At 30.8% G+C, this 23,157-nt stretch overlaps 1 protein-coding gene across 7 annotated transcripts in view; it reads left to right on the top strand.

The window, feature by feature from the left end:
* LOC107454184 (cysteine-rich venom protein AnHyalC) overlaps positions 1-23,157 on the top strand; it is an 81,752-nt gene that overhangs the window by 38,133 nt on the left and 20,462 nt on the right. For 4 of the 7 annotated variants that reach the window (XM_087155984.1, XM_043041031.3, XM_043041030.3 and 1 more), the window contains exons 2-4: positions 10,519-10,847; positions 18,552-18,639; positions 22,913-23,100. In XM_087155984.1, the coding sequence (XP_087012110.1) occupies positions 10,527-10,847; positions 18,552-18,639; positions 22,913-23,100 (597 nt within the window). In that variant the 5' untranslated portion in view covers positions 10,519-10,526. The other 3 variants (XM_043041032.3, XM_071188022.2, XM_071188021.2) reach the window with 2 other exon arrangements.

Below are 23,157 nucleotides of genomic sequence, written 5' to 3'. Positions count from 1 at the left end.
TGGTTCATCTTATTGAAAGGCGAACTCTCTATCCCCAGAACCACCATGACTCAAAGTATTGTTTAAAGAAATTTGGATGCTCTTTTGTTTGAGGATATGAATTTTGTTAAAAGTATTAGTCTAGCCGTGGAATCTAAGGGGATAAACCACCATACAAACAGTTTGGCACCTGGTTCAATATATAAAATTATTAGTTGCCGCTACGATACCAAACTTTTTCATATTTAAAACTGAAGAAATCTGTAACCAACTGATACAATCTGTTTCAATAGTTACAGATTTTATTTAACAGAAAAAAATGTCTCTTTTGACCGACTACGATGCAGTTTAAGAGTAAATTTTTGTATTTTTAGAGAACAGAAATTTTCTGTGGAAAATTAATGAATTATTACGTGTTTGTTTTCTTAACAGAAATTGTTTTAGTGTAATCATCATCATCCACCCCTCATAGACTTTATAAACTCCGAAAATTTTATGAGGTATTAAAAAAAAGAAATAAAAATTAGTGTCCTAAGGAATAATAAGCAAAAGATCATGACATATGCGAACGTGCATTAGGTGTTATTGCTGGCGCATGTATTATATGGACATGATTCAATGTTCTCGTAACAGACGGCTGTAGTAATAAAAAGAATTCAGCTCTTTCACGAGCTGCACTAGAAGTGATTAAAGGAATATTTGGTGGAGGATTTATGCAAAAAATTATTGGTTTGAATCATTTCATTCTCTTAAGATTATTCAGCTGAAAATCATCCGCTGAAGTTCTTCCTTGTCCAAAGATAATACCCTAGTTTACTAAGGGTATTAAAAGGTATTATATTCAGATTTCTTGCGGTTTCTTGTGCACGCGGTTTTTAAATATGTCAGCTGTTTTGTTTGAATTAGCTGCAGAATATATTAATTATTTTTTTTAAGTTGTATTATATCAGGTTAGATTTCTCCTGTATTCAAGTAAATGAAAATCTTTAAATTTTTTTGCAGAGTATATTAATTATTTTTTTTTAAAATGGTAATATATCAAATTAGGTTTTTCATGTATACAAGTAAATGACAGATCTTTAAATTTGCTGCAGAGTATATTATTTTTTAAATGGTAATGTATCAAATTAGATTTTTCCTGTATACAAGTAAATGACAATTCTTTAAATTTACTGTACAGTATATTAATTATTTTTTTTTAAAAATTTGTAATCTATCAAGTTAGATTTTTCTTGTATACAAGTAAATGACTTTTTTTAAATGGTAATACATAAAATTAGATTTTTCCTGTATGCAAGTAAATGACAAACTTTGAAATTTGCTGCAGACGATATTAATATTTTTTTTAAAATGATAATATATAATATGAGATTTTTCAAGTATACAAGCAAATGTAAACCTTTAATTTTGTTGCAGAGTATGTTAATTATTTTTTAAATGGAAATATATCTGGTTGGATTTCTCCTGCATACAAGTAAATAACAAATCTTTAAATTTGCTGCAGAGTGTATTATTAATTTTTTTAAATGCTGATATATCAAATTAGATTTCTCCTGTATTATTCTAGTAAATGGAAAACCTTGAAATTTGCTGCAGAATATATTAATTATTTTTTTTTAAAATTGTAATATATCATGTTAGATTTCTCCTGTATACAAGTAAATAACAAAGCTTGAAGTATATGTGTTTAACTTTTTTAATTATAAATAATTGTTTGAGTTTCGTATTTTAGAATTTCAAAATTGTTCAAACTAAAAACTATTTGCTTAAATTAAAAGCTTGTTTATTATAAAAAACTAATCAGAAATTTATATAAAGATTCTTAATATACATTTAAAATGTCTATAAATTTTTCATAAAAATGCTCTATTTGTAAAGTATTATTTCTTAGAAAATATTTAGCTGATTTATTTCAAAAGTATCATAAAATTGCTGAGTAGCGTTACATCAAAAGGCTTTACTTTATAATTCAAAAAGTTTAAACTAATTTTATGAGTTGACAATATTAAATAATAACAATTATTGAGTTAAATAATAGTAAATAATGATAATTAAGTTAAATTATAATTAATAAAATAATTAAGTTAAATAATCATTAATAAAATAATTAAGTTAAATAAAAATAAATACTAATAATTTATTCCAGTACTTATTTATTAAGGGTATTTAAAAGTATTATATACATATATTTTGTGGTTACTTACTTTGCCCCAAGTTTTTAAATATGTTTGCTGTTTTTGTTTGTATTAGCGGCTGAGTAAAAGAATTATTTTTATAAATTGTAATATACCAAGCCACATTTCTCCAGTATGCAAGTAAATAACATACCTTGAAATATATGTGCTTAACTTTTGAATTATTAATTACTGTTTGAGTTCTGCATTTTAAAATTACGTTTATAGTTTATTTATTATAACAAATAATCAGAAATTTATCTAAGAGCTGTTAATGTACATCTGAAATGTTTATAGATTTTTAATGAAATTTTTCATTTTTTGAAATATTATATGTTAGAAAATATTTAGTTGATTTAGATTTTCTCTTAAAATTACTGATTAAAATAAAATAAAAATGCTTTACATCATAATTCAAGAAATTTAAACTAATTTAAAGAATTAGCAATATTAAATAATAATAGTTATCGACTTAAAACTAAGTAATAATGATTAAGTTAAATAAAAATAAATACTAATAATGCAATAATAACAAGTAATAATTAAGTTAAATGATATTAATCAATAATAAAGTTAAATAATAATAAATAATAGTTATTAAGTTAAATAATAATGATGCTGTTGTTGTTGATTTACCTTGCACTAGAGCTTCACAATGGGCTATTGGCGACGGTCTGGGAAACATCCCTGAGGATGAACTGAAGACATGCCATCACAATTTTGATCCTCTGCAGAGGGGATGGCACCCCCGCTTCGGTAGCCCGACGACCTGCACGCGAAGTCGAGCACTTTACGGTAGCACAGTTTGACGAGGACAATACCGCACACCCTCGGTCCCTACGCAGACTGATCCAAGTGGTCACCCACCCGCACACTGACCGCAGCCAGTGATGCTTGGCTTCGGTGATCTGATGGAAACCGTGTCTTAACGATCAGTCCACTTCGTGCAAATAATAATGAATAATAGTTAAGTTAAATTATAATAAATAATAATTAAGTTAAGAACTTAATAAATAATAATTAAGTTCAATAATAATGAATAATAATAATTAAGTTAAGAACTTAATAAATAATAATTAAGTTCAATAATAATGAATAATAATAATTAAGTTGAATATTAATAATCTATAATTATTAAGCTTTTTTTACATTTATATTCATTTGGGTTAAATTTAATACTTAAGTTCAAAAAATTATGGATGCCACAAATAGTTTGCAGAAATTTGGTACTCGAATTTTTAATCATATTTTTGACTTCAAAATTACTGAGACTTATGTCGTGGGAATTTTTTTGAATCCTAAATTAGTGAGGCACTATGCAATGTGTTCCTTATGATCATTAATTTATTATGACTTAATGACCTAGGATCATTTTGTCTACTTTCTTATTAAGGCCTAATGTAAAGAAATATTTTTGACTACTAAATTATTAAGGTTTTATGCAAAGTATCGCATATCCTCTGCTGTTCGGACAAGACCACACAGAGCCTCTGAGATGTTATCGGACATATCTCTGAGTTTAGCACTTATCGGACATGTCCCTGAGTTTAGCACTTGTCAGACATATCGCTGAGTTTAGCACAGTTTCGGGACTGATCACATTCTATACCACCGTTCCGAAATGATGGGTCCCACCTGAAACCGAACTAATATTTTTAAAATTCAAACAATATTTATTGAACAAAAAATTAACTATTCCAAAAACTTATACTAACTGGTGTAAATATATATATGAAAAGACAATTTGCTTGATGTTTAACTCCTCTGAATTTAATAATAAATGTAAAAATTAATTGATTTTAATAACTAATAATGATGAGCTAGCAATTGAAACGCAGAGTAATTTATTACTATCTGAAAGAAGGAAAAATAATTCTGATAATATATGTGGGGTGATAATTACGTGTGGAGAGTAATTTATTACTATCCGCAAGGAGAAAAAATAATTATGATAATATATGTGGGGTGATAATTATATGTGGAGAGTAATTTATTACTCTCCGCAAGGAGAAAAAATAATTGTGATAATATATGTGTGGGGATAACTATACGTGGAGAGTAATTTATTATTATCTGCAGGGAGAAAAAATAATTCTGATAATATATGTGTGGTGATAATTATGTGTGGTGGAGAGTAATTTATTACTATCCGCAAGGAAAAAAATCATTCCGATAAAATTAGCATACTGTATGATAATGACAGTTCTGGTAAAATAAGTAATGTAAGAAAATTTTTGAAGTCAATTTCTACTTAGATCAAAAAAGAAAAAAATATTTTAGTTAGAGCCCTGTTCACATGGGATCGATCAATCAAGAATTCTCTAGAAATGTTGAGATTCAACAGTGTCTCTGTGACGACAACAACCTCTAAATTGTTAGTTGGCCTAGGCAGCATGTTAGGATGCTTTTCTGTGACTTCACGTCGTTAAAAAGTCATTTTAAAGTCAATATCTACTTAGGTTAAAAAAGAAAAAAATACTTTAGTTAGAGCCCTGCTCACAGGGGATCGATCAATCAAGAATTCTCTAGAAATGTTGAGATTCGACAGGGTCTCTATGACGACAACAACCAACCTCTAAATTGTTAGTTGGTCTGGAGGCAGTATGTTAGGAAGCTTTTCTGTGACTTCATATCATTAAAAAGTCAGTTTCATGTCATTAAAAAGTCAATTTCTACTTAGGTCAAAGAAAAAATATTTTAGTTACAGCCCTGTTTGCACGGGATCGATCAATTAAGAATTCTCTAGAAATGTTAAGATTCGACAGGATTTCTGTGACGACAACAACCAACCTTATAAATTGTTAGTTGGTCTAGGCAGCATGTTAGGATGCTTTTCTGTGACTTCATATCATTAAAATGTCATTTTAAATTCAATTTCTACTTAGGTCAAAAAGGAAAAAAAAATATTTTAGTTAGAGCCCTGCTCGCACGGGATCGATCAAACAAGAATTCTCTAGAAATGTTGAGATTCGACAGGGTCTCTGTGACGACAACAACCAACCTCTAAATTGTTAGTTGGTCTAGACAGCATGTTAGGATGCTTTTCTGTGACTTCATATCATTAAAAAGTCAATCTCATGTCTTTAACAAGTCATTTTAAAGTCAATTTCTACTTAGGTCAAAAAAGAAAAAAATTATTTAAGTTGGAGCCCTGTTCGCACGGGATCGATCAATCAAGAATTCTCCGGAAATGTTGAGATTCGACAGGGTCTCCGTGACGACAACAACCTCTAAATTGTTAGTTGGTCTAGGCAGCATGCTAGGATGCTTTTCTGTGACTTCATTTCTGCTTAGGTCAAAAAGGGAAAAAAATATTTTAGTTAGAGCCCTGTTCGCACGGGATCGATCAATCATGAATTCTCCAGAAATGTTGAGATTCGACAGGGTCTCCGTGACGACAACAACCTCTAAATTGTTAGTTGGTCTAGGCAGCATGCTAGGATGCTTTTCTGTGACTTCATTTCTGCTTAGGTCAAAAAGGGAAAAAAATATTTTAGTTAGAGCCCTGTTCGCACGGGATCGATCAATCATGAATTCTCCAGAAATGTTGAGATTCGACAGGGTCTCCGTGACGACAACAACCTCTAAATTGTTAGTTGATCTAGGCAGCTTATCAGGATGCTTTTCTGTGACTTCATGTAGGTCTTGTGCGAAGAGTTCTGTTTGTGCACGGAATCCATATTGACCAAGTACTTCATCGAACTTGAGGAATTTTGGTTTGATTCTCGCTATTAGGCGTATTTCAACCTAAGTCAATTCTTGGAGCTCTTTTGGTATAGTTCCAGGATCCGAATTGTTCCAAAAAGCCTTCGGCGGCGAGTGATCCTTATTGCTGTTGAATGGTTTGATTCTAGCTAGTAGGTTTATTTCAACCCAAGTCAGTTCTTGCAGCTCTCTTGGTATAGTTCCAGGATCCGAATTGTTCCAAAAAGCCTTCGGCGGCGAATGATCCTTATTGCTGTTGAATGGTTTGATTCTAGCTAGTAGGTTTATTTCAACCCAAGTCAGTTATTGCAGCTCTCTTGGTATAGTTCCAGGATCCAAATTGTTCCAAAAAGCCTTCGGCGGCGAATGATCCTTATTGCTGTTGAATGGTCTGATTCTCGCTAGTAGGTTTATTTCAACCTAAGTCAATTCTTGCAGCTCTCTTGGTATAGTTCCAGGATCCGAATTGTTCCAATAAACCTTCGGCTGCGAATGATCCTTATTGCTGTTGATGTGATTTTTGCAGCGATGACATAGTAGAAGCATTGGCTTGTTTCTTAATTCATCCGGAAAATACGCCTCCGTTTCTGTGAAAAAAAGGCATTATTAATTAAGTTTAATTATAATTAATTAATATTTAAAGAAACTGTATTAACAACAAGTAACATCCACTACAAGTTTTAAATAATGTATTTGAACTTCAGTGGATGAATGAAAAATATTTCATTAATGATTGAAAGTTTGAGCAAGATATATAAATATATATAGGGAGATTGTGAACTAATTGTAGGAATTGAAGAAAAAGCAAAATTCTGGTAGTAAAAATCCAAAATATATGGTAATTAAGCCCTTTTTTTGATAATTTTTCCATTCACATGGTAGCGATTTGAAGGTAATTCTCTTTTTCAAAATTACAGTTCGTGTTACTGCGCCTACAAAACTTAAAAGCAACTTTAACCGAATGCATCATGGTTCTTACGTCATGCTCTAAGGCATCATGTTAAAGTTTACCAAATTTTACCATTTTATTCTGGTAGTTTTGACTATACTTTCTTTTTGAGTGCGATGGTTATTTTTTCATTATTGGAATGTACTTCGCCAAATTATGTTAACTTAGTGTATTGGGATATCTTTTTTTTAAGAAAAAGTTTTTCGTATATTATTTAATGAATGCTTATTTTAATAATAACGACAAGCATCAACTGTAAAAATTTTAAGACATGTGAGAAGCAATTATTTCTTGACTAAGATTTCACTTTCAAAAAAAAATATTGAAGAAATACAGATTTAAGTAACGATTTTTTTTCTCAATGAGTTTTAAAAGTTATTTCCATTTAAAAATGAAAAATAATGAGCATATTTATAATTAAATAACGATTTTTTCTTCTCAATTAGTTTAAAATGCTATTTCATTTTAAAAAATATTGAAGAAATGCAAATTTAAATAACGATTATTTTTTGTCAATGAGTTTCAAAAAATATTTCCGTTTAAAAATGAAAAATAGTGACCAAATTTATAATTAAATAATTCTTCTCAATTAGTTAAAAAAATTATATCAATTTAAAAAAAAATGTTGAAGAAATACAGATTTAAATAACGATTCTTTTTTCTCAATTAGTTTTTAAAAGCTATTTCCATTTCAAAATGAAAAATATTGAAAAACTATGTATATTTAAATAACGCTTCTTTTTTCTCAATGAGTTGCAAAAGTTATTTCCATTTAAAAAGGAAAAATATTGACGAAATTTATAATCAAATAACTATTCTTTCTTTTCCGCCAATTAGCTTAAAATGCTATTTCAATTAAAAAAAATATTGAAGAAATGCAAATTTAAATAACGATTATTTTTTGTCAATTAGTTTTAAAAGTTATTTCCATTTCAAAATAAAACAAAATATTGAAGAAATACATATTTACAATAAATAACCATTTGATGAAACCAGATTTATGAAAAAAGCAGAATAGAGAAAAGGAAAATTTTTTTCCTTTAATATAGTAGGTTCTATATAAAGAATTTTTAAAGATGCTTTCACGGTATGCGTCGTGATGTTAAAATGGAAAATTTTTTGAGGCATCAATATTTTAAATTTTTAGAATCCAAGAGAGAGTATTTCAGCATATCTGTATTTTATAGAAGTAAAGCGTGCTTGATTGCATTTAATATACAATAGATTAAATGATAGTGTACATGTTGCGTCAAAAATATGGTAAAAGAAAGAAAGTGTATATAATGCAAGAAATATATTATAAAGGAAATTAAATTATGAATACTGCATGAAATAAAATGTAGAAGAAAAAAAAGTACACTTCAAGAAAATGAATAAATTTGAAGAAAATTGAAGAGTAAATAAACTTTCCACTTTTTTTTGAGTGAATAAAAGGAATGTTGTAAATTAGATATTTGTTTACATAGAAGATTGCAAATACTATACTCATTTCAAACTTATAATATGCATAGTTTTATGCGTCAGAATTAAACCTTTTAAACGTTTACAAACCGCGTTATTTTTAAATTTCAATATAAGCCAATTTTTTATTTATGTTTATTTCAGATAAATTTTATGACTCTCATATTATTTAGTATATTTCTGATCAGTCATATCTCTTGACTTAGGGAATGATTAATTTTAATTTAATGATTATAAGTTCTCTTGACTTAACTTAATGATTAATTTTCTTTAAAAGAAAAGTTGTTTCGAAATTGAAAATTAATGCCAACTAATTACAAAATATTGCCTAGGTCTAATATAAAATAAATTTTCACACCCGGGTGCCAGATGACGCAACACAGAAATAAAATTGCTCTCATATTGACTAAATTAAATTTTAATTGAACCTTTCAATAGTTGAAAAAGTGTTAAAGGCTGAGATAGCCTTTTTGATAGGATGTTGCATTCGTGTTCATGAGAACAGGAGTTTAAATATAGCCGGCCGAAGAGTCCCGTGCTTTAAATAGTGTCTGTCGGGGTCACAAAGTCCCCCAAATTCCCATAACAAATCAATATCTCTGAGGGAACTGAGTTGGAGATTTATCGTTCTCTGGTTCAGGTTAAAATTATGATTTGCGGATGAATGTTTGGAGTGTGAAGGAGTCCTCCCTGTGAAACGGATTGTGACGTATGTGTGTCGCAAATTCGTATTCTAGGCCATAGATGGCGCCATTGAAAAATAAGAAGCACAACCTCTGCTTCACTTGATTTCAAGCAGGCTTGCGGATATTGACAAGTGGCATATGTAACAACAAACAACGACAACAAGAAGCATTAAAAATGATTTACATTGCGAAATTATAATTTAGAGTGATCGTATAAAAAAATTTTGTAATATAATTTTACTTTGTTTCTTGGTCCTAATGTTATTGTTTGCATAAATTATGACTCTTGATATAAGGACATAACTCTGCAAGTTGTTTGAACAAATTCTAAGGGCCGGGATAGCCTGGTCGGTAGGGCGCTGGGCCCATCTCCGAGAGTTCGTGGGTTCGAACTCAGCCGGCCGAAGACTCCCCGTGTAGTAAAGTGACAGATGCACATTAAATCTGTCGAGTCGCAGAAGTCCTCCATGTTCCCATAACAAATCAATACCTCTGGGGGTACTGGATTGGAGATCGATCGTTCTCTGATTCAGGTCAAAATTACGATCTGTGAATGAATGAATGGGTCCGTCCTTTAAAACGGGTGCAACGTATGGTGTGGCAGAAGTCGAATTCTTGGCCATAGATGGCGCCACTGAAAAACAAGAAACGCACACTCTGCCTTAAATTTGCCAGGTTTCACCAAGCAGGCTTGCCCGTGTGGCAAGTGGCATTAGAACTAACCAATTAACCAACTTACAAATTCTAAAAAAACACCCCAAATAATGAACTTACTTTATACACGATTTTTGATTTTCATCAATTCAAATCACCAAAAAATCACCAAATTTAAATAGTTTAAATTTTTATTAGTTAAAAATCCACTAAATTTAAATCATTTTATTTAATCGTTATTATAAAGAAACCACCATACAAAATTATTAGGATAGCTTTTATATGTTTTTAAAATCTTGCTTGTAGTTAAAAATTTACAAGGAGAAAGAAATTCTGGTAAATTTACCGTACCGTATGGCAATGACATTTCTGATAAAAAATGATTAATAAAACCAAAATATGCGGTATATAAAGCATTCTTTTTGGTATTTTTTCCGTTCGTATGAAAACAGTTTACCGGAAATTCTAGATTTCAAAATTACAGTTCCTATTGCCATACATATATGCAATTAAAAACACAAAAATCAAAATTAAATTAACAACATAAATGGTTTTAGCGCCACGCTCTAAGATATCATGCTAAAATCACTGAATTTTACCATGCTTACCAAATTTTGTCGCATATTATAAAGTCCTATTTTATTGTTAATTTAATCACTAAAGTGCTGCAATGAAAATTACTTAGTTTTTCGGTGTTCCCATAGAGCCAAAGATACGATAAATTTTACCATATTCTGGTATTTTCGCCCGTACTCTTATCTCAGTGCATAAAATTTTGTAACTTATTTAAATTATCAGTTAAGTTAACTATTTATTAATTGTTTGTTGCAAATTTATTTTAATTAATTAACTTAATCATTAATTAATCGTAATTTTTAATTTAATTAACTTAAATCATATTCTCTTTCAGGTAGGAAAATGGGGCATCCAATACTTTCAATCGCAATACCTCTTCTGTTGACTTTTTGTTGGGGCTCTGAAGCAGCAGACAGCAGCTCGTCAGTAGCAGACCTGCAAAGGTCTCCCAATCGAGCTGATTGTCCAAATATATATCGCAGATATAGCACTATGCATTCAGCGTGCCAACCAAAAAATACATCATGTAATATAATAAGGTCTCAGTTGACGCAACAGGAGATTCAGCAGGTTCTAGAGCTTCACAATTCCTTCAGAAGTGTAATGGCTACTCAACAGGAAGAGAGTAATGGTCTCCCGCCTGCAGGTGATATGATGCTAATGGTAAGTAAAGATCTTTAAGATCACAATAAAGAATGTTATACACTTATCATCCCTTATGTACACCGAAGAGCCATTACATTATGACCAACCTCCATCTATAACAATGGGCTTCCCCAGATTTTCATGGTTTCTCCCCCAGGAACAATGTTTTCATAGGGCACATTAGGACCCATAATTCTCATGGAACAATCCCTGACGTCTGTAAGCTACTTGAACATAGTTGCAGACCATTCATGGCAACAGTTTTTCCTGCGGGGGATGTTGTTTACCAACAGGATAATGCACCACGACATAAGGGTCGAATTGTCATGGATTGGTTTGAGGAACATTCCAGTGACTTTCAAGTCATGTCTTGGTCCCCAAATTCACCTGACCTTAATCCAATAGAGCATTTGTGGTTCTACTTGGAAACATGCTATCCCCTTGCAATGTGAGAGAATTGCAGGATCAGTTGGTGAGCACTTGGTACCAGATACTTCAGACCACCTATCAGCACCTTGTGGAGCCAATGCCACGGCGGGTGCTAGCAGTTTTGAGGGCTAAAGGTGGTCCTACATGTTATTAGCAGAGTGGTCATAATGTAATGGCTCTTAGGTGTATATGTATCTAGAAATCTGAGGTTAAAACAGTTAACACATTACCCAGAAGGCATGTAACCTTATGGCAACCTTGCGTCGGAATTTTCTTTTTATTACCACGAAAATGTTTGTACTAAAAACCTTTTTTCAATGAAGCAAAAATATTGCAGTTTCAAACCTTTCATCCTCAAAGGATTGTCACTTAGGTAAAATGGCCACTTAAGTCCATAATGACGTTGTAACTGAAGTCCCACTAGCGATAAGATCAAATTGCATTGTCCATTAAAATTTCATGACAAGGTGGATTTTAGCTGAGCATGCAAGACGTTGCGAAAAGAAACCTTATAATTACCTAGATTTAAGATTTTTTACCTTGAGACTACCTTTGTACTTTTGTAATAAAAACCTTTTTTCAATGAAGCAAAAATATTGCAGTTTCAAACCTTTCATCCGCAAAGGATTGTCACTTAGGTAAAATGGCCACTTAAGTCCATAATGACGTTGTAACTGAAGTCCCACTAGCGATAAGATCAAATTGCATTGTCCATTAAAATTTCATGACAAGGTGGATTTTAGCTGAGCATGCAAGACGTTGCGAAAAGAAACCTTATAATTACCTAGATTTAAGATTTTTTTTACCTTGAGACTAGCTTTGTTAAAGGATTTTTAAACGCTTGAAAACCCTAAGTCATCCTCGATTTAAGGTTTTTAGATAGAAGGTTGTTTTCCAAGGTTTTGGTTTAGGGTAATGAGCGTTGAATAGAACAGATTGTCACAGATCTCGTTTTAAGGTTAGAAGGTTTACACGAAAACCGCTTATCTAACCTTTTTAGGTTTACATTAAAAGGTTTTTTTCTGAATGAAAATAAACCTTATTTTGCTATCTAGGTAGGGAATTTGATAATTACCTAGATTTAAGATTTTTTTACCTTGAGACAAGCTTTGTTAAAGGATTTTTTAACACTTGAAAACCCTAAGTCATCCTCGATTTAAGGTTTTTATATAGAAGGTTGTTTTCCAAGGTTTTGGTTTAGGGTAATGAGCGTTGAATAGAACAGATTGTCACAGATCTCGTTTTAAGGTTAGAAGGTTTACACGAAAACCGCTTATCTAACCTTTTTAGGTTTACATTAAAAGGTTTTTTTCTGAATGAAAATAAACCTTATTTTGCTATCTAGGTAGGGAATTTGATAATTACCTAGATTTAAGATTTTTTTACCTTGAGACAAGCTTTGTTAAAGGATTTTTTAACACTTGAAAACCCTAAGTCATCCTCGATTTAAGGTTTTTATATAGAAGGTTGTTTTCCAAGGTTTTGGTTTAGGGTAATGAGCGTTGAATAGAACAGATTGTCACAGATCTCGTTTTAAGGTTAGAAGGTTTACACGAAAACCGCTTATCTAACCTTTTTAGGTTTACATTAAAAGGTTTTTTTCTGAATGAAAATAAACCTTATTTTGCTATCTAGGTAGGGAATTTGATAATTACCTAGATTTAAGATTTTTTTACCTTGAGACAAGCTTTGTTAAAGGATTTTTTAACACTTGAAAACCCTAAGTCATCCTCGATTTAAGGTTTTTATATAGAAGGTTGTTTTCCAAGGTTTTGGTTTAGGGTAATGAGCGTTGAATAGAACAGATTGTCACAGATCTCGTTTTAAGGTTAGAAGGTTTACACGAAAACCGCTTATCTAACCTTTTTAGGTTTACATTAAAAGGTTTTTTTCTGAATGAAAATAAACCTTATTTTGCTATCTAGGTAGGGAATTTGATAATTACCTAGATTTAAGATTTTTTTACCTTGAGACAAGCTTTGTTAAAGGATTTTTTAACACTTGAAAACCCTAAGTCATCCTCGATTTAAGGTTTTTATATAGAAGGTTGTTTTCCAAGGTTTTGGTTTAGGGTAATGAGCGTTGAATAGAACAGATTGTCACAGATCTCGTTTTAAGGTTAGAAGGTTTACACGAAAACCGCTTATCTAACCTTTTTAGGTTTACATTAAAAGGTTTTTTTCTGAATGAAAATAAACCTTATTTTGCTATCTAGGTAGGGAATTTGATAATTACCTAGATTTAAGATTTTTTTACCTTGAGACAAGCTTTGTTAAAGGATTTTTTAACACTTGAAAACCCTAAGTCATCCTCGATTTAAGGTTTTTATATAGAAGGTTGTTTTCCAAGGTTTTGGTTTAGGGTAATGAGCGTTGAATAGAACAGATTGTCACAGATCTCGTTTTAAGGTTAGAAGGTTTACACGAAAACCGCTTATCTAACCTTTTTAGGTTTACATTAAAAGGTTTTTTTCTGAATGAAAATAAACCTTATTTTGCTATCTAGGTAGGGAATTTGATAATTACCTAGATTTAAGATTTTTTTACCTTGAGACAAGCTTTGTTAAAGGATTTTTTAACACTTGAAAACCCTAAGTCATCCTCGATTTAAGGTTTTTATATAGAAGGTTGTTTTCCAAGGTTTTGGTTTAGGGTAATGAGCGTTGAATAGAACAGATTGTCACAGATCTCGTTTTAAGGTTAGAAGGTTTACACGAAAACCGCTTATCTAACCTTTTTAGGTTTACATTAAAAGGTTTTTTTCTGAATGAAAATAAACCTTATTTTGCTATCTAGGTAGGGAATTTGATAATTACCTAGATTTAAGATTTTTTTACCTTGAGACAAGCTTTGTTAAAGGATTTTTTAACACTTGAAAACCCTAAGTCATCCTCGATTTAAGGTTTTTATATAGAAGGTTGTTTTCCAAGGTTTTGGTTTAGGGTAATGAGCGTTGAATAGAACAGATTGTCACAGATCTCGTTTTAAGGTTAGAAGGTTTACACGAAAACCGCTTATCTAACCTTTTTAGGTTTACATTAAAAGGTTTTTTTCTGAATGAAAATAAACCTTATTTTGCTATCTAGGTAGGGAATTTGATAATTACCTAGATTTAAGATTTTTTTACCTTGAGACAAGCTTTGTTAAAGGATTTTTTAACACTTGAAAACCCTAAGTCATCCTCGATTTAAGGTTTTTATATAGAAGGTTGTTTTCCAAGGTTTTGGTTTAGGGTAATGAGCGTTGAATAGAACAGATTGTCACAGATCTCGTTTTAAGGTTAGAAGGTTTACACGAAAACCGCTTATCTAACCTTTTTAGGTTTACATTAAAAGGTTTTTTTCTGAATGAAAATAAACCTTATTTTGCTATCTAGGTAGGGAATTTGATAATTACCTAGATTTAAGATTTTTTTACCTTGAGACAAGCTTTGTTAAAGGATTTTTTAACACTTGAAAACCCTAAGTCATCCTCGATTTAAGGTTTTTATATAGAAGGTTGTTTTCCAAGGTTTTGGTTTAGGGTAATGAGCGTTGAATAGAACAGATTGTCACAGATCTCGTTTTAAGGTTAGAAGGTTTACACGAAAACCGCTTATCTAACCTTTTTAGGTTTACATTAAAAGGTTTTTTTCTGAATGAAAATAAACCTTATTTTGCTATCTAGGTAGGGAATTTGATAATTACCTAGATTTAAGATTTTTTTACCTTGAGACAAGCTTTGTTAAAGGATTTTTTAACACTTGAAAACCCTAAGTCATCCTCGATTTAAGGTTTTTATATAGAAGGTTGTTTTCCAAGGTTTTGGTTTAGGGTAATGAGCGTTGAATAGAACAGATTGTCACAGATCTCGTTTTAAGGTTAGAAGGTTTACACGAAAACCGCTTATCTAACCTTTTTAGGTTTACATTAAAAGGTTTTTTTCTGAATGAAAATAAACCTTATTTTGCTATCTAGGTAGGGAATTGCAAATCAGTATTTAAGTACACTTTTGAGGAGACACTTTTTGAGAAACAAAAGCAAAATCCCAATTTTTCGGATCAATATAGAGTTTGTTAAGATGAAAAATATTGAAACTAGTTTGATTGTCTGATGAATCTTAGGGATTTTTTTAGTCCGAATTTATTGTCCAAGCATATTTCGCAGATATAGTATTTGTATGTCAGCCAAAAATGTAACATTATTAGATCTCAATTGACGCAGAAGGAGATTAAGCAAGTTATAGAACTTCACAATTCCTTCAGAAGTGTAGCAACTCGATAGGATAGAGTAAAGGTCTCCCGCCTTCAGGTGATATGTTAGTTATTGCGGATATCACTGTAGATAACCGCATAATTACTGAAAATACCACTGCAGAATATTTTTCATCTCAGATTTGAAAAAGAAAACAAGCCTAATTTGCTACTGTGAGGAGAAATTGAAAATTCATTTTTATTTCCTAAACTTATTCACTAACTTGTTTCAGAATCTTAAAAAAATTGTTTGTCAATCTGCAGATGAATAAGCAAAAGAAAATTCATGACTTTCTCACAAAATTACAAAAAATATTCTTTCATTTTTTGGAATTTTAATAAATAAAGAATCCACAAGAGAAGAAATATTTTCAGAAATAAATACCGAATTCCTGAAACATCAACGTTTATTTACAGACTTTATGCAGACTTATTAAAATAATAAATTTGTAAAAACATTTTTGAATGTAATTTTTATCTACCTTATATTAACTAATTTCATTGTAAGTTTATTTTTCATTGTAAGTATACTTTCATTAAAAGTATATTTTTCACAATAATTGTCTCTGTCTGAATTTGAATTAATGAAAATGTACTCCTGAGTAACTTTGCAAGTTCTAGTACCGAGACAACTACTATATATCACTCAACTACTATATATACTGCTTTATAACACTTAAGAACATAAGCAAGTAAAGATAAAATGCACTGGCTGCATGACAACTTCATTCAGGAGCAACTACTATACATACTACGATATATAGCACTAAAAAAACTTGAGCAAATGAAGATAAAATGCGCTGGCATGCATGACATCTTCATCAAGGAGTAACTACTATATATACTGCTATATAACACTTTAGAACATAAGCAAGCAAAGATAAAATGCACTGGCTGCAGGATAACTTCATTAAGGAGTAACTACTATACACACTACTATATATAGAACTCAAAAACTTGATCAAACGAAGATGAAATGGGCTGGCATGCATGGCCTCTTTATCATGGAGCAACTACTATATATACTGCTATATAACAATTTAGAACATAAGCAAGTAAAGATAAAATTCATTGGCTGCATGACAACTTCCTTCAAGAGCAACTACTATATATACTACTATATATAGCACTCAAAAAACTTAAGCAAACGAAGATAAAATGCGCCGGCATACATGACATCTTCATCAAGGAGCAACTACTATATATACTGCTATATAACACTTTAGAACATAAGCAAGCAAAGATAAAATGCACTGGCTGCATGATAACTTCATTAAGGAGTAACTACTATACACACTACTATATATAGAACTCAAAAACTTGATCAAACGAAGATGAAATGGGCTGGCATGCATGGCCTCTTTATCATGGAGCAACTACTATATATACTGCTATATAACAATTTAGAACATAAGCAAGTAAAGATAAAATTCATTGGCTGCATGACAACTTCCTTCAAGAGCAACTACTATATATACTACTATATATAGCACTCAAAAAACTTAAGCAAACGAAGATAAAATGCGCCGGCATACATGACATCTTCATCAAGGAGCAACTACTATATATACTGCTATATAACACTTTAGAACATAAGCAAGCAAAGATAAAATGCACTGGCTGCATGATAACTTCATTAAGGAGTAACTACTATACACACTACTATATATAGAACTCAAAAACTTGATCAAACGAAGATGAAATGGGCTGGCATGCATGGCCTCTTTATCATGGAGCAACTACTATATATACTGCTATATAACAATTTAGAACATAAGCAAGTAAAGATAAAATTCATTGGCTGCATGACAACTTCCTTCAAGAGCAACTACTATATATACTACTATATATAGCACTCAAAAAACTTAAGCAAACGAAGATAAAATGCGCCGGCATACATGACATCTTCATCAAGGAGCAACTACTATATATACTGCTATATAGCAATCAAAAGCATAAACAAGTGAAGATAAAATGCACTAGCTGCATGACAACTTCCTTAAGGAGCAACTACTATATATACTACTATAGCACTCTAGAACTTGAGCAAATTATGATAAATTGTTCTGGCATGCATGGTATCTTTATCAGGGAGATATCAGGGCAGGAGCAGTTTCTGTAGACTGGTGTCATATAATCAAAACAAAACTTAAGAACTCAACAACCTCAATAAAATTCTAATGAATTAGAAAAAGGAAGCAAGTCAGATGAAGCCTAGATATATTTATATACATTATATGGAAATTTAAAATAAGTTGTGAAGCAGTTCCATGAATTGCGCATGTAGCATCGAGGTACACAGAACACTAAATATAAAATAAAAGTAAATTGAAAACAAAAAAAGACCTCAAAAATTAATAAAAACATTGTTTAAAAGAAGAAACTACTAAATTAAAACTGAGAATTATTAGTAAAAAATTCATTTTTTTAAAAAATTAACTAAATTAAAAAGGAGATTAGCGAAGAAAGCATGCAATTTATTTTTCAACTCCCACTGTTAAATCATCTAAAATTGCTTTTTGACCTTGTATCAATACCAAGAAAGCAAATATTTTAATACAATAGAAGAGCACCAAAAAGTGAACCAGGTGGCGGAGTACCTTATGAAATTAACTAAAAAGCAAATTAACGAGAAAACATACAATCTACTTTTAAACTCACACGATTAACTCCTTAAGAATTGCTTTTTGTCGCTGCATTAATACTAAGAAAGCAAATATCTTAATACAACAGAGGAGCACCAAAAAATGAGATAGGTAGCGGAACACATTATGAATAAAATGATAAAATCTATCATGGTGTACTAAAGATGCATTAATAGTGATTTAAATACATATCGTATTTCAAAGAATTGAAAAAATCAAATATGTTATAATCTCTTACAGGATTTAGTGTTGGGAAAATCAGCATCACGAAATTGTAAAATCATTTTACTAAAAATAAATTTGAGAGGGCTAACAATAAATCTCTTTTTTCCCTTTGGCTTCAAAAATAAATAAATAAATAAATAAATAAATAAATAAATAGATATTGTTTCATCTGCTTTTCCACTCTTTCTTGCAGGAATGGGATCACGAATTAGCTAAGGTTGCGCAGCAATATTCTGACCTGTGTATATATGCTCATGACAAGCCAGATGAAAGGAGAGTTAGTGAGTAATTATTATTTAAATTATTATTTGATAAATTATTTATGTTTATAGGTAATTGTTAAAGTTAATAATTAATATAATGAGGAATAAAATTAAAGAATTTTCTTTCGGGTTAGAAAAACTTTTTTAAAAACTTCTTTTACTAAGTTATTTTTTGTAATGAATAAGAACTTAATTTTATTTTGCTCTAAACTTATTTTTAATCACAAATATTTATTAAATTTTTTGTTTAAATAAATGAATTAATTGCATTTAAAAACCACTATTTCAAGCTAATGTTATTTAATGTGCTAATGATACTTTGAATACAAAGTCGTTATCGAAATCTTTGAATAATTATCGATAAAGAAAAAAAAAAGCAGTTTGATTATCGAAAAAAAGATAGAGTTTCAAGCAATTGCCTTTAATTCGTCAATAGTCGTTAGTTTTTCATCACTAATATTTGCTTTGAATAATCGTTAGTTTTTCATCACTAATATTTGCTTTGAATAATCGATAGTTTTTCATCACTAATATTTGCTTTGAATAATCGTTAGTTTTTCATCACTAATATTTGCTTTGAATAATCGTTAGTTTTTCATCACTAATATTTGCTTTGAATAATCGTTAGTTTTTCATCACTAATATTTGCTTTGAATAATTGTTTATAAACACTAACAATTTTCTTCAACGGGTAAACTGTTTTTTTCCCATCCCCTTGTAATGAATAATGAATTACCGTTGTCAATAATAATCAGATATTGTTAATTTTTTTTATTTAAATGTTAATTAGTGACCCTAACGTGGAAGTGCGTTTGATTCCATTTTTATAAAATATTTATTAAGAGAGATAAGTACAGAACATCTAGTATTGTGCTTTCTGATAAAAAATATTGACGTTAAAAAGAAATATGATTAATTGGGCTCCAACTATGAAAATAATATTTTCTTCAAAAATAAAAATTTTTATATTTCAAGAAAATTACATTACTTGATTCTCACAAATTAACGATAACCTATTTGTTACTCAGTCAGATTTTGTATGACTACACATGTTGTAGGTGGAATAAAAGCATACGCTGAAGACGGGATTAAAAGCATCAAAGAGACCATACTATTTGCTAAGTAAATTTGAAATCAGCAATTTCGTTTTTATGCGAAGTAAAATGAACTCAAATACATTTTTCGATATTTTATATTTTATTACTGCCGTTGAGCAGTCGACCCAGTTTTTTGGGTTTACGATTACTAATGTTCAACTCCGTAGCCTTGTAGTTTTGAGTCCAATCCAGAAGACAAGTGAACTCCTGCATCAAGTATTGGGAAAAATTTGCCTTCGGGGAGAACTTTTTGATGGAACTGCCCATCATTTGCGCTACATGGGGAGGAAAACCACGAAAACCTCTCACGGTTAGCTTGACAGCAAGGGGACTCTAATCCATGATCCGTCTAAAACTTGGGACATTTTCGACATTCGAATCTCTATCACCAAGGAAAATAAAAAAGCCATAGTTTAAGAGCCTTATACTTGAGGTAATGGTATGATTTGAAACTATATACATAATCTTGCCGTGAAGAATTATCTGGACTTTAGAAATTTAAAAGTTATTAATTTTTTTTAAATATCATCAATTTGGCGATATACTCCTCCTTAGATTATATTTATTAAAATCACAGCTTTATTTTCAGTTTTTGCTTTTTATGAGCCCAGGTAATGCAGCATTGGAGTAAGTTTTTATATATTAAAAAATTAGACTACAAACTCTTTACATTTTCACAAAACTGTGGCTTTTCTCCATATTGACGTTTTGCGCCATTTTCAAAATAAGTGTAGACAATTCTGGTTTTAAATAGGCCAAATTAGACCTAACAATCATGACTATCAGTTGCAAAACTGAAAGAAAACACAAATAATTAAGATCAAAAGGAAAAAACTTCTTTGAAAAAAAACGCGCTAAAAAGCAGCAGAAATTTCAGAAAAAAGTATCAATACAAAACAAATGAAATAAAACAAAAATACGACCACCGAAGCCGACGTCTTCAGGGGGTACCGGCCCCGGTAGCCATTAAAAACAAAACCATTTCTATTTGAGGGAGAAGCAAAAGCTTAAAATATCTCCCTCAGTACCCCGATGGTTTTGTATAGAGGTCCAGGAAAAACAAGATACATTCAAAAGAATAAACAAATTACGAAAAGAAAATCAATAAAAATCATCAGAAAATTAAAAACTCACAGTCACAGGTCAAGAATCAACCTCAAAAGCGGAGGAAAAGAAAACACTAAAAACTGAAAAACAACGCCCCCTATAATAATGCGCAGTAAAAGTTTAAAAATGATATGAAAAGGTCAGGAGAAGGAGATACGTAGATAAATTAATAGAATGCTTAACTGGGGCTGCTCAGTTAAGACTAGAATTGCGCCCTGTTAAAAGAAAAAATATAAAAAAAAACCTAAAAACCATCAATCATTTTTTTAATTAAAAAATTAACATTACAAAAATTAAAAGGAAAATCATTTTTACTCAAATTATTTAAAAAATTATCCACAGCTTCTCGAAAACTTTCAACATTATTACAAATTTTCTTGATCCTAACTAATTGCGAAAAAACAAGATTTTTGAATATTTTACTACACAAATTAGTTTTAAAGTTGCAGAAAAAAATAACATTAAAATTAAAGGCTTTTCTTTTATCAAACACACCAATTTTAATAAAATTGTTAACAATATCAATTTTAAAATCTAAATATTCAATATTAAAGCAATTTTCATTAGTTTTTTTCAGGACCAAATCACCAGGATAAATTGTATAAATAAAATTAAAATCGTCACAATTAAACAAAATCAAATCATCAATATATCGGAAAGCATTAAGTACTTTATGTTCAAGAAATTTAGCCTCAAAAAAGTGCAAAAAAATGTTGGCAAAAGCCCCAGAAAAGGAATTACCTTGTGGAATTCCAATAATTTGTTTATAAAAATCTAAACCATTAAAAAGAACATTCTCAAAAAGATTAAACTTGCATAAATCTAACCAGTTAAACCTATCAATTTTTTCATCAAGTAAATACTTGTCATAAATACCTTCACAAATCTCAATAATTTTTTCATGTGGTATGCTGGTATACAAATTTTCAAAATCAAAAGTGTTCATTTCATTCATTTGTTTTGTATATCAGTTGCAAACTCACAGCAGTTATGAAAATAGCATATTATTCGCCAAAAAGCATCGTTTCATATTGTGACAGAGACTTCAAAAAATAGCTTCGGAGAAGTTGCTCTTTGGAAATTTATGGAGCTAGAGTCAATGATTAGCTGTTTCATAGATAATGAAGTTGAAGCATTTCTGTAAACTCTCTATCACGTAGCTACCAGAGGTAGACCAAGGCGATTCAAGGCATTTTTTCAGAAATAGACTACGCGTAAGCCTAATTTTAGTAAACATTAAAAGAAACTAAATTGAGATTGAGGTTTTCTTTCACCAGCAGAACCTGTTTCGTAATGAAACATGTAGAATTTCTTTCCTGACTACGAAAATTGAGTCAAATGTTTACAATGAAACAGTGAGTGAAGGAATCAGAGACTCTCAGAGACTCCACCCATCACGCGTTGTTTATATGATAATTCATATAAACAACGTCTCATGATAAACAACATCTCATGATAATTCAGCCATATCCAAATGTGATCTTCACATCTTCTTTTAGTTTAACCCTTTCCTTCTCGCTCCCGTGAAAATGACGGGGTGAGGTTTCGCCCTCTATTTCTCGCTCCCGTGATATTGACGGTCAAGAGTGTACAGTAGTAACGCCCCAATAAGGATGAAACTAATTCATTTCTTTTGCTGGAAAGCATTTTATTTCTCATTTTACGCACCAGATGGCAGTACCAGGATATTTTTAAGGTAATTGTAGATAGTTGGTTTATTTTAAACTGGATGTCAGCACTAATCAAATACGTAATACAAATGCAAAAACCAAAAAATAGGCTCTTTTATGAAAGTTTTCTTGAAAATTAACTGATCGTTAAGGGGTTAAGAAGGGACTGCTAGGGATCATTTTCAAAATGATTACGAACTTAAGACGCGCATGAGAAACTGGTCAAAACAGAAGTTGGTAGTTTTTGCGAGATTGGCATTGGGCACTAACTCTATAGTGGGACACATTCATACACTGATGTAAACAACACTTTTTAACTTCTTCGAATAAATTCATGAAATAGCTCTAACTGGAGATTTATTACTCGGTCTAATAAGTTAGAGTTGTAAAAATTTACTTGTTTCTATTTTCTTTTAGGAAATTTTGGTACGGGACAAAATATTGCATTTCAAAGACTTACTGGTTATAGTTTAAATCCTCCTACTCCTGATTGGTCATTTGCTGTTGGAGATTGGTTTGAAGAAATTGTATACTTTTCCGATGATATGGTTTGTAATTTCCCTCAACCGCAACCAGCTCAAGGTGAATACAGACATTTCAGTCAGGTAATTATTTGAAGATAAAATTCCATTAATGCCACAACGGAGTTCATACTGTGGAGC

Source organism: Parasteatoda tepidariorum, chromosome 12 (genome assembly GCF_982258835.1).
Source record: "Parasteatoda tepidariorum strain Cologne lab strain chromosome 12, Ptep-v5.0, whole genome shotgun sequence".
Taxonomy (NCBI): domain Eukaryota; kingdom Metazoa; phylum Arthropoda; class Arachnida; order Araneae; family Theridiidae; genus Parasteatoda; species Parasteatoda tepidariorum.
This window is presented reverse-complemented; position numbering and strand designations above follow the sequence as displayed.